At 42.0% G+C, this 12,465-nt stretch overlaps 1 protein-coding gene across 1 annotated transcript in view; it reads left to right on the top strand.

Annotated features, from left to right (window-relative positions):
• adcy2b (adenylate cyclase 2b (brain)) overlaps positions 1 to 12,465 on the top strand; it is a 43,625-nt gene that overhangs the window by 23,415 nt on the left and 7,745 nt on the right. Inside the window, exons 10-18 of the mRNA XM_070984359.1 lie at positions 2,437 to 2,613; positions 2,706 to 2,746; positions 2,836 to 2,916; positions 3,154 to 3,223; positions 3,512 to 3,609; positions 4,344 to 4,428; positions 7,697 to 7,837; positions 9,565 to 9,690; positions 11,582 to 11,766. Coding sequence (XP_070840460.1) covers positions 2,437 to 2,613; positions 2,706 to 2,746; positions 2,836 to 2,916; positions 3,154 to 3,223; positions 3,512 to 3,609; positions 4,344 to 4,428; positions 7,697 to 7,837; positions 9,565 to 9,690; positions 11,582 to 11,766 — 1,004 coding nt within the window. The remainder of the gene's footprint in view (positions 1 to 2,436; positions 2,614 to 2,705; positions 2,747 to 2,835; positions 2,917 to 3,153; positions 3,224 to 3,511; positions 3,610 to 4,343; positions 4,429 to 7,696; positions 7,838 to 9,564; positions 9,691 to 11,581; positions 11,767 to 12,465) is intronic.

The raw sequence follows: 12,465 nt of genomic DNA, 5'->3' as shown, positions 1-12,465 counted from the left end.
CAAATGAACACCTAGGCCGGGGTTCAGTCAATTACTCTAAGGAGAACGGATCCCTTTTCGCTGCTTGAGGCACTGTGACACGCGGTGCAGCTCCTCCAGTCAACCAGGACGGAGTAAAGGGCTGTTTAAGGACATTTGAGCGATCTGCCGAGAACATCTCTGTATAGAATATGTTGTTGGCATCCAGCGTGTGCTCTGTGTTTGGCTCAGCAAACTAAAAACCCTGCTTAACAGTCCTCTTCCCTCCTAATCTCTCCATCACTTGGCGAAGATGCAACCACCTCTTTAAATATGTGCAGTGAGACCCTCCTCCTTCAGGCGTCCTGCGCTCACTATCTCCTTGCTTCACAGACCTCAGGGTTACGCTTTCCATTGCATTCCTCCAAATCCAATCCTTTGGCTCCTTCTCTCCTTTTCATCGTCTGATTGCTCTCCAAAGGGCTTGACCGCGGATTGGTAGCTTTCCCTGAAAGTCAGTTTCAGCACTCTCAGAGTGCAGATGTTCAACTCAGTAGCAGCATTTCGCACTGGGATTTGCAAGAAAAATACACAAAACAAAACAGCTCACGAATCCTTCACAGAAGCCGCTAATGTAAGTGATGGAGCGTGTTTTCTTTGATACGGTTGTGATGAGCAGAATGTCAGAAAGAGACATCATGTGTGCTGACATCTTCTGTCATCAGTGGACACCACGTTCAAACAATCTGTTGTTGTAACTCCACCGGGTGTTTGGTTTTGAAGGAGAGGTTATATGGGCCATCATATGAGCTGCATGTTATGAGCTGCCTTTTTAATAGCTCCCTCTGTTCGCTGCAGTGTATTCGAGCATTTCATGACAGACTAGCACTCACCCTGTTTGCTTGTCTTTCAGATCTGGTATCCCACCTCTGAATGCAACACTTGAGTAGAGAGACCTAATTTACTCTGGCGCCATGCAGCCCGACAGTAACACGCCAAACCACCAGTTTTTCGCCCAAACTGAGCCTTTGGGTATACACAGTGTGGTAACTTTCAATATAATGTTATTATCTTAGGAGGTCTCTGCAAAATATGAGAAGATGCTGCTCTGTGGCCTTTATTTAATGCGCTGGAGATAGCTTATCAGATATTGGAAACAAGGCTGTGGGTGGTCAGTGACATTTTCAAGAAGCCCATGAATGGATCAAGGCCAAATATGGAGCATGGGTCGCAGGAGGTGTCATCTCCACTGTCATTGTCATTGATCATCACTGTCAGAGCTCTTTATTGCACCCGTGGGAAATGAACACCGCCATTATTGACAGTGTCTGTTTTAATTCTTATTCGCTTATGTGCCATGTTTGCTCAGTCACACTCTCTACAATAAATCACCAGAGGAATGGAACAAGGTAAGAGGCAGCTGGATTCACAAGATCGAACAAGATCTTGCCAGGCTTCAAGTCCCGGCAGCTGTGGGCGGGCGTGGTTTAGATGCGACGACAGCGGGAGAGTTTGCTCAAAATCACCAATGGCGACTCCTGCAGAGGTTAGCGTAGATGCTGCTGTAGCAGCATGTCTTCGCAGCAAGAAGAGCAAAGAACAGGACTGAAGGTTTTTCTTCATGAAAAAGATGTTTTTGCTCTTCTCTCCACTGGCTTCGCCAAGAGTCCTGTTACATCATATGGTTCATTAATCTCAGCGGTTGAAGTTGGGCTGTGATAGCTGGTGGTTCATCCAATCACATGCCAACTATTTGTTGAAAGTGCCTGCCCTTTTCCAAACAGTTTCCATGGACAGTTCCTCCTTGGTTTTGCCCACTGCATTCCGACCCCCCCCCCAAAAAAAAGACTTTCACTGCTGTATGGCTCAGTGCAGGGCAATGTTTCTGTCAGCTGTAAAGTGGTGTGGTGTTTGTCAGAGAGAAGCACTCAGCATACATGCCAAAATAATAGGAGAGCTGCATCATTCTCTTAAAGTGGTTTAAGTAGCTCAAAACACTGACAGGTAGGTCACAGATGTCAAGAGCTGTCATTTGACCACAAGTACCTCGTCCTCTTTACTTCACACCCACTGAGTGTGAGCATGAATTACTGCTCAGCTCGGTCAGACATAAAGGAATAATGATCTTTTGCTCCCAGAAAATGAATTTTGATGTTTTTAACTCTGGAGGATCGTTTACAAAATGTCGGTATCTGGCGTTTTGAAGTGCTGTGAGGATTACTTCTTTAGAAAACTACACTTTTCAGTCGTACTTCGTAGACAAAATCAAACTCAAACATTGTTTGCTGAGGTTCAGTTTAATGCACTGCGGCTCACCTATGGTAATCACAATGGCCATTGTTTGCATGACATTAATCAACACAATGAGAGGAAAACATTTCGAACTGCGGTCTCAAGCTGTTCACTTCGGTGCTCTCAGGGGTTTTGCCACTGAAGCCTACTGTGTGTGTCCTTCTCTATTCCTGCTGGTTTTCCCAGACTGAGAGGCACAGCCCTCTGCTGGGTGTGCGCTCTCGTCCTTCTCTGGACGGCGGGAAGATGAGGGCGTCTGTCAGAATGACCCGATACCTGGAGTCCTGGGGCGCCGCCAAGCCCTTCGCCAACCTCCACCATCGAGACAGCATGACCACAGACAACGGCAAGATCAACACAACTGTAAGTACAATTCAGTCGTCACTCGCTTTCAAAGACACACACCGACGAGAATCTCAGTCATGAATGGATGAATGGTCCCATTCCTGTTTCAGGACGTTCCAATGGGGCAGTACCACTTCCAGAGACGAGAAAGGTAAGCCAGGAGCAATGCTGCGTCGCATGTAATCGCTCTGCACTGACGGCATTTCATCACTTTCATTCTGCGTCTCCCTTTCCATGCAGGTCCAAATCTCAAAGAAGGAGGTTTGAGGAGGAACTCAACGAGCGAATGATTCGCACTATCGACGGCATCAACTCGCAGAAGTAAGCGACTGCCGCACGTCCAATTTCTGCATCTGTTGCAGCGGTTATGCAAATCACAATGTGATGATTCTTTTTGACAAACAGTTGAAAACAGTACAAAGACAGCATATTTAATGTTTTGATTTTTTGTAAATATGTGCTTATTCTGAATTTGACGCCAACAATATGCTTCAAACAAGCTGGGAGGGCCTCGTCCTTCTGTGTTTTCTCAATCTGTCTGCTCGATTGTGCCTCCAGACAATGGCTGAAGTCTGAGGACATCCAGAGGATCTCATTGTTCTTTCACAACAAAGGTCTGGAGAAAGAGGTAGGCAAATGCATACAAACCACCAGCCTGCACTGTTCACTGGGGAGACAAATCAATACAATTGTATAGGTGTCAGTGAGACAGAAGTCATTAAGGAGTCTGCAACCTTACAACCTTCACATCATTTATCCTTTTTAGCTTCGTTCCACATAGCTGTCTGGTATATTTGAACTGTGCGCCATCGGTATTCATTTTGTCTTTGCATGTTTTACAGCTGCTGTGTTACGTATCTTCATAATGTACCCAATTTCTGGCCTCATTCAATTTTCAATTATCTCCTCTCAACAGTACAGATCCACAACATTACCAGCCTTCAAGTACTACGTCACCTGCGCCTGCCTCATCTTCTGCTGCATATTCATAGTGCAGGTCCTCGTCCTGCCCAAGTGAGTCTGCGCCCCCTTCACAGGATTTACACTCGTAGCATCAGCAAACTCCAGCTGTGGCAGCGGGTTGATGTGAAAAAGCCATTTGACGCCAGCTGTCTCATCAACAGGACTGCACTGAAATGAAAGAGGCAGGGGGGCAAAAGGCAGAATGCTAAAAAGCAGATCGAGATGAAAGGGCACCATGTCTGGTAGTGATTATACATCGGGTGAATCAAAGTGTGTCGTCTCTTTAATGGCGAGGAGAGAAATTCATGGGCATGCTAATTTACTGCCTCAGGGAGCCAAAGGTGTAATTCAGCATCTGAGAGGCCATTGATTGTCTAATTCACCTCTCTCTCTCTCTCTCTCTCTCTCTCTCTCTCTCTCTCTCTCTCTCTCTCTCTCACCCTCTTTTTATCTTCGCCTTGTTTGTTGCAGCATCGCTCTGCACTTCTAAATGTGACATCATCTGTTTTATGGCAAGGGACCTGAAATCAGCCATATGGTGTTTCTCCTTCGAGAAAATGATCATGAACCTAACTGCATTATGAAACAATCCACAGTTACGCTTAATGTAAATGGATTGCAGGTCTTAGGTACATTAGAATCTCCAGTACATGTATTGCCCTGGATGTCACTGCAGAGGGCCGAGCAGTGCCAAGACGGTTTAGAATAATGTGTGTGTGTGTGTGTGTGTGTGTGTGTGTGTGTGTGTGTGTGTGTGTGTGTGTGTGTGTGTGTGTGTGTTGCAGAACTGCTGTGCTGGGGATCTCCTTTGGCCTGGCATTCCTGCTGTTGGCATTAATCCTGCTGCTTTGCTTTGCTGGTCACATTCTGGTGGGTTTGTATGTATTTATAAGTGAAAATACACACACACACACACACACACAAAAATATAGAAGATGTTTTGTTTTTTTTTCTTAAAAATTCTGTACAAGTTGATGTCATTAACCAATGCTCTTCTAAGCACTTCATAAAATGTCCTGTTGAACTGCCTGCAACTTAAAAAAAACATGTCATATATATATATATATATATATACACACACACACACACACACACACACACACACACACACACACACACACACATATATATATATATTGTGGCATGCTGTTCAGGAAATTAATCTTTGAATATATTGAATGAAACTGTGAATATATTGAATGAATCCTTGAATATTTTGAATGAAACTTTGAATATATTGAATGAAACTTGAATATGTTGAATGAAACTGTGAATATATGGAATGAACCATGAATATATTGAATAAATCCTTGAATATATTGAATGAAACCGTGAATATATGGAATGAAACTTGAATATATGGAATGAAACTTGAATATATTGAATGAAACTTTGAATATATTGAATGAAACTTTGAATATATTGAATGAAGCTTTAATATGCTTCTACAAAACTGAGAACACTGAATGAAATAAAAAACCTAGTTGTGTCCTTTTCATCAAAGTGACAGCCTTCTGAACGCTGCCTTCTTTTGCAAAATGGCAACAGTTGAAATATTCCAATACTTTCTTGAACTGGAAAACTTTTTTGCAACTGGTTATACTCCAAATGACACTAACAGTTTGGAAACTATATCGCGTCACCTTGAGGATCATATCTCCATTGTTGCAGCATTCATAGTGCTTATGGGTAATAATGTTCAACAAAAAATTGCTGAAAGAACATTATGCGTCATTCTGGAAGGAATTTGCGAGTCTCTAAGGGAGATGTTGGTGGACATAACATCCCAGCTGGAGGTTGATGTACAAGCGCATGGCATGGGCACACATTCTGCATCTCAGAGAGGAAGGCCGAGGTAAGTAATGTTTAAATAAGCTGCCTGGCCTGTTGGAGGTCTGCCACGATTAAAAAGTGACTGAACTTCTTCATCAGAAGTGGTTGTCCGGTGTTGGGTAGGCCTATGGATATCCGGATTTTGGCACGCATTTGCTAATGAGTTTATCATGTTGTCGTTGCATAAAATTGCAGCAACGCGGTCCCATGCTGACTGACTCATGTCACCTCTTGCTGCAGCAGTATCCACACATTACACGATACTAATTGCAAGATGGCGACAGTGCATTGTTGATGTCAGTCAAGCTTCATTCAATATATTCAAGCTTCATTCAATATATTCAAGTTTCATTCAATATATTCAAGCTTCATTCAATATATTCAAGTTTCATTCAATATATTCAAGTTTCATTCAATATATTCAAGCTTCATTCAATATAATCAAAGTTCGCTCATATATTCACAGTTTCATTCAACATATTCAAGTTTCATTCAATATATTCAAAGTTTCATTCAAAATATTCAAGGTTTCAGTCAATATATTCAAGGTTTCAGTCAATATATTCAAGGATTCATTCAATATATTCACAGTTTCATTCAATATATTCAAAGATTAATTTCCTGAACGGCATGCCACAATATATATATATATACACACACACACACACACACACACACACACACACACACACATACATCAGTTACATATATCTGTTAGTTCTATACAAATAAGAAACTAGGAATGGTCAAACTAATTTCTTTGAGATTCATTCAGAATCTCCTCATATGCAGCATCATGCAGTGTCTGATGTTTAATAATCTACCACATTTTTCTTTGTACTCCCTACAAATCTTCCTATTTTTGTCTCTAATGATCGTGGAAATTATTGAGCCAATAAGTATCACAAGACAAAATATTGACCTTTCATACAGTGCATCATTTAAGATTTATTTGTAAAAGAAAGAAATATTGCATTATCTATTCTTTGCATTGCTCATCTAATCATGTACATGTTTTGTTTTTCTATTTTCACTTGCATTCTCTGGATTTTGACACCTGACCATGCATTGGTGTGGTAATTATCTCAGCTGTTTGAGATTTTGCTTCTGTTTTTGAATCACCCCTAAAGCCTGTGGCTTTAATATAAAGTGTGTTGTTTCACATTTTGAATTTGATGCCTCCCAAGGGTCCATGACCAAAACGTTTCACAGCGTGGTAATTCAGCCTTTCCGCTCTTTTACATGAGTTCATTTTCCTGTGCTTGTTTACAAGCATTGAGTTCAGCTTCGAACCTACAAAATGTTCCACCAGTCACTTGTGAAGTGAAGTGATCTGTTGCCAATAAACAAACAAGATAGAGAGGCCCATTACTGAAACTGAGCACAAAAGGAAAAAAAGTAGAAGTAGACGAAAAATGTGAATGCATTTGTGCTCACACTGGTTTTTGCATCGGTGGCGAATCGCTTCACCTGAGCTATCCAGTAAGCACTAAACCATGTACCAGTAATTACTTGATGATCAATGGAAGAAAATTCCATGTAGAAAAGTGTGGAATGAGATCCTTCTTATCAAAGTCAATACTTCCCCTTCTTCCTCTGTCTTCTTTAAACACACAAGCACAACCTTTTTACTCTAAGACCCTTTGGAATACAGGATAAGCTTGTAACTCAACAACGACGTGTCTCATAGGAGCCCAGCAGCCATTCTATACAAGGTTTATATGAGCTGATCTATCTTTTATTCTCCGTCATCCATCAATTCACTGCTGCTGTTTGTTAAGTGGAGGGATGGGTGTTATTTACTGGCTGCCACAGCTTCCTGTCACAAGTGTTTTATGGACAATCAATAAATGATTTCTCCCCTAAGAGCCCATTTTCTTCCCTCTTGCTTCTCAAGAGGGTATTATCACCCAGTAAGTGGGTCACTACTGATTAATGTGGATTTCAATAAACTTGGGTCTGTCCCAACCCAGATACCAGCTTTCTACGCCGCTTCAGTGAGAACAGAGAGCGAGATCACACTTGATGAGTGTGTAGCTCCATGCACTTGTTGGGTTTGTGTCTATTCTATCTGTGACAATGTGCATTACACAGCTATCATGATCAAACACATTTCTTGGAAAATTGTTTTTCATGTCTAAAGAGTTCAGCTATTTTTATGGAAAAAACAGAACCAACCTATAATATGCTTAGATATGAAGATGTAGAAACTCTTAGGTAAGAGCAAAAAAAGTTAGTCTTTTCTCAGCTAAACATAACTCGCTTCTCCAGTTGACTTTTTGTTTCTGTTTCTTTGCATCCTCAGCAGGGAAGGAAGGGTTCCTCCTGCTCTCTAACCTGGTTCCCCACTTCCTCCCGCATCATCGTCACCAATAACCCCTGGCTAAGATTGGTCCTCACCATGACGACCACTGCTCTCATCCTGGTGATGGCCGTCTTCAATATGGTGAGAAAGCAGTTACAGGTCAAGGTGGCGTGGACGTGGTTGGTCCACAGATGTTTAATGTGATTGTGGAACGGCATGTCCTGACAGTAGCTGTAATAGTACAGTGGAGATTATATTATTTTTGATGATTCGAGGTCACACTAGGGATGAAAGTGCTATCATTAAAGCTGCAGTTGGTAACTTGTATAAAAGTAGTTTTTTGCCATATTTGCTAAAACTGTCCCTATGCCCAGACAGCAGCACATGAAACATGTAATCTGTAAAAAAAAAAAAAAGCAGCTCCATTGGTCCCACCTACTGCTCCTACTGCGATTTGCAAGAATCCACCGTGCCCGACACAAAACAACCAATCAGAGCCAGAGGAGCATCTAATGGAGTGTCAGACATCTGTCAATCACTACTCACACACGCTGCGAACCGCCCCCTCCCTTCACTCACGCTGCCGGCTGCCGCTCAGTCAAACAGCTCTGTGAGCGGCGTCAGGAGGCAAGTGAGAGCTATGGCGGAGAAACAGCCACCATAGCTAAGCACAGCGAATATGGTGATTGTTACAGTAACACAGTGTGTATGGTATGTTAGCGACTGTGATGTAGCGGCTGGGCAGAGTTAGCTTGTTTCCGATGCTAAGGCTAACGTTACCGGTTGTCACGGCAGCCACGCAGACACCGCAGGGAGGAGGGGCTTGAAGGCAGGGCATGAGTGCAGCGGAGAGGGAGGGGGAGTGACGTGGAACTTGTGCTGGTTCAAATTTTCAGGCTAAGTCTGCTCTCTGCTCCATCCTTCATACTGCAGCTTTAAGATAATGCAGCCGGTGAAGAAGCACCTTTAAAATGGCATTAAAACCTCCTGAGATCTTGAAATAAACATGTATATTTTTAATATGACACCAGCATGAGACTATTTTGGCTAAATGTGTGTTGAATCATTACTTATAACCTCAAGAATGTTATTTATGTCCCATTTGTTGCCTATACTGTTTGTCAGCTTTCTTGAAGTAAGTGAGTAGTTTACATGCTTTACATTACATGCTTGTGATAGTAATGGATTCACACTCACTGACTGGGTGACGTGCATGAAAGGCCACTCCATTACCTGACATGCCAGATGGATTGTTAGACAGAACCATCTGGGACATCATAGAAACTGTTTGGAAAAGGGCAGGCACTTTCAAAAAAGACTTGGCAGGTGATTGGATGACCCATCTCTCCATCACCTCTATCAGGCTAACGAACCACATGAATTGGTCGTAGAGCAATAGATTCTCAGCTCATGCGATCTTGCGTGACCTTGTGCCGATACTGTGACTGTACTACACAATGGATACGCACACCACCACGAAATTTTTCATGTTTTTGTATTTGAACCCAAATATATATATATATATATATATATATATATATATACTCCTAACACATGAAGGCATCTAACTCTGATTATAAGGACACATTTATCTATTCAGCCTGCTGCTGTGCCACCTGGTGAAGCACACGGGAGGAAAGCTTGTTTGAAAATAGCTAATTATCAGATTCTGCATCAGTTGTCAGCCAATAAAAAAGAAAAGAAAAGAAGAAGAAAGGAACTACCAGAGCTAAAAGAAGGTGGCACGGATAAAAGACTTCAGAGGAAGTTGAAGTGTTGCTGCGCTCAGCTATCATCCAGCTCTGCTTATCTCTCCACATTGACAAAACCTCAATGCAAAACTTTTTGCCTTTTGTTGTGTTTGCTAGTTCTTTGTGGAGGATCCTGGAGGATCCATGGAGGACACCCTGACTATACCATCGGTGAATCTAAGTAATGACAGCCTGTTGGTCTACCAGGATGACATCACAGGAGAAAACAAGTTTTATCTGCCAGTAAGTGCAACAGGTGAAGTGGAAAGAGGGCGACTAGCTAGTCATATGTCATCCATGTAAATAACAACAACAAAGTCATCTAAAACATTGACTGTATCTGATATTTGTGCTCATGCTAATTTAGCTTTCTTCGCAGCATTCAGGGTAATTCTCTTTTTTAACTTTAAGTAGACATATTTGGTTCACATGTATGTTGTGAACACAGGATTGAGACCCGCTGCCAGGCATTTGTTGAAGAACCATCTCTCACTGCTCACTGACCCACAGCTGTGTCTCTTTACCAATAAAAACACAAAAAGCAATCCAGAGAGACGGCCAGTTTTTTCCAGTTCGACAAGGAAACTTCTGTTTACCCGATTCCTGTCTGTTACGCCAATAATATAGTTTCATGCAAAGCAAGAGGAAAAAGGTCACTCAGAGAAACCAAGACATTCATTTCAGTGATCAGATTGTCAGCTATATTGGGGATTTCTTCGAGCACAAAGCCTTCATTCATTGTCCTTCTTCTAAATTCTAGATTCTAAAAAAACAGTGGCACATTATGTAAAAGCATACATAAAACCAGAATGCAATCATTTGCAAAAGAACTGCGATCCTGAATAAGAATAGTAATAATATTCTTTATGCGATCAACAAAGTGATGAGCCTTCATTCTTGCTTTTGAACGACTGAGCCAGGATGCAACTTTCATACTCATGCCTAGTCCTCACATACGCTGTTTAAAAAAATCTTATTCATCATATGAAAATGCAAAAGCACAACTAAAGCACTGTCAAGAGCGTGCCAAACCAACAGGCGGTGATATAACCCTGAACCTTGAGCCATCTTGGCTGATCATAAGCCTGAAAAAAAGCTGTTACCAGTAGGCTACCTGCAATCAGAGGTCTGACCAGGTCTCGTCCAAAGCCAGTGATGTTGGCGTGGTCTGTGCTGTGGGGGTGTTGGATTATGCAACAGTGACCTCGTGGTGCATTCTGACGCCTCTGTTCCCCAGTAAAAGTTGAATAGTAATTGTACGTTTAACAGTGCATTGTAAAAGATGCAAAAAGTCCTGTTAGCAAGGTTAGCATCAGCACTATTTTGGCCTCATCACTTCATAAAATCGCTTCATGTAAACAAAGGAGATAATGGGGCACTCTCTGAATACTCTGAATATCTTCCCTGGAAGGAGTTTCCCCAAAAACTCAATTTTTAGTAACCTTTCTATGTGGACCAAAGACCAAAACACACAGAAAAAGCAATGTGCTGAAAAGTAACTGTGTACATGTGGACGAGGCATCAATCATGATACTATCACCTGTTACCAATACACCTGTTAACCTGTGGAATGTTCCAAACAGGTGTTTTTGGAGCATTCCACAACTCTCTCAGTTTTTTGTTGCTCCTGTCCCAACTATATTTGCAAAAATCAAGTCGACGAGGTATGACATTCAGTTTATTGTCTTCGTGCTGTTTTCAATGAGCATATGTCAAAGAGGATTAGCAAATTAGCGCATTCGGTTTTATTTAAGTTGCACACTGCGTCCAAACTTTTTCGGAATCTGGGTCATACTAAACATTGTCTTACAGAATCCTCCTTCTGTGTCATTGGTTGGTTACATAAACAAAATGTGTTGTATAAGAATATTGATAAATTCTCATGGCAGTATGCAACCTTTAGTTCTGTTCTTGCATCTTAACGACACAGTATGCTGTCTGATTCACCACTGTCAGAGCCGCACTCCCTGAAAGCATATTACACAGCACAAAAGCTGCATTTCCGTCCTTTTTTTTTTTTTTGTAGCCTGAAGCATGCATTATGTGCGACACAAATGTCATAAAGAGCTCACACATCAGGGTGCACAGTGCCTCACTGCTGGAGAAACGTTTTTGACTCTCTCTCTGTCTCCAGTACTTCATCTACTGCTGTATACTGGGCCTAGTGTCGTGCTCAGTGTTCCTGAGGATCAACTATGAGCTGAAGATGGTGGTGATGCTCGTTGCCGTGGTGATCTACAACGTCATCATCCTCCAGACACACGCCACCCTGCTGGATAAATTTAGCAAAGCTCCTTACCCCACCGATACGCTCGAAAGGTACTTGCAAACTCCTCTCTACTCTAAGCAGTGAAACAATTATTAAGACCACTTAAGGTCAACGCTGCATGTCCCCTCTGACCCTGCTGCTTTCTTGAGCGCAGCAGAGCCCATTAAAATGACTCACGAGAGTGGACCCTGGTCTTGAGGGAAGGAGTACTGCTGAGCTAGCAATATCCCACATGACTGTCGAACAAGTGTAACCAGCTGAGGAGGACGATGAGTGGCAGAATGAGATGCAGCACTTTGTGTTGATGGACCTGAATTCATTTCTTACATTTGACTGACAGCTGGAGTCTCACTGTTGAAAAATACCATTATGCAAAACATTTTTAGAGCGCTAACAAAGACTGGTGAAGTTTCCATCTCTTATTTCTCTTTGTTTCTCTTTCTCACCCCGACTTTATTAGCATGAGGAGTATGCTGTTGTTGCTGCCAAAGCGCTGGGACATACTGTTTAAATAAGAGTAGTTATGCAGTATTAAATGAAAAGGAAATGGACCAGGAGAGACGAATAAATCACTTTTGTTTCTTGACGAGCATCAGTTTAATCTTCATCAACTTGGAAGATATTTTGGCGAGGCATTGAGGTGTGTGTCTCACTACAGTTTGGGTTTATAATAATAATGTACACCAGTAAAAGCAAGCAGAAACACACCAACCTATGAGCTACCTGAACAGCTCAACATTAAGAAAAAG

This window comes from Chaetodon trifascialis, chromosome 17 (genome assembly GCF_039877785.1).
Source record: "Chaetodon trifascialis isolate fChaTrf1 chromosome 17, fChaTrf1.hap1, whole genome shotgun sequence".
Taxonomy (NCBI): domain Eukaryota; kingdom Metazoa; phylum Chordata; class Actinopteri; order Chaetodontiformes; family Chaetodontidae; genus Chaetodon; species Chaetodon trifascialis.
This window is presented reverse-complemented; position numbering and strand designations above follow the sequence as displayed.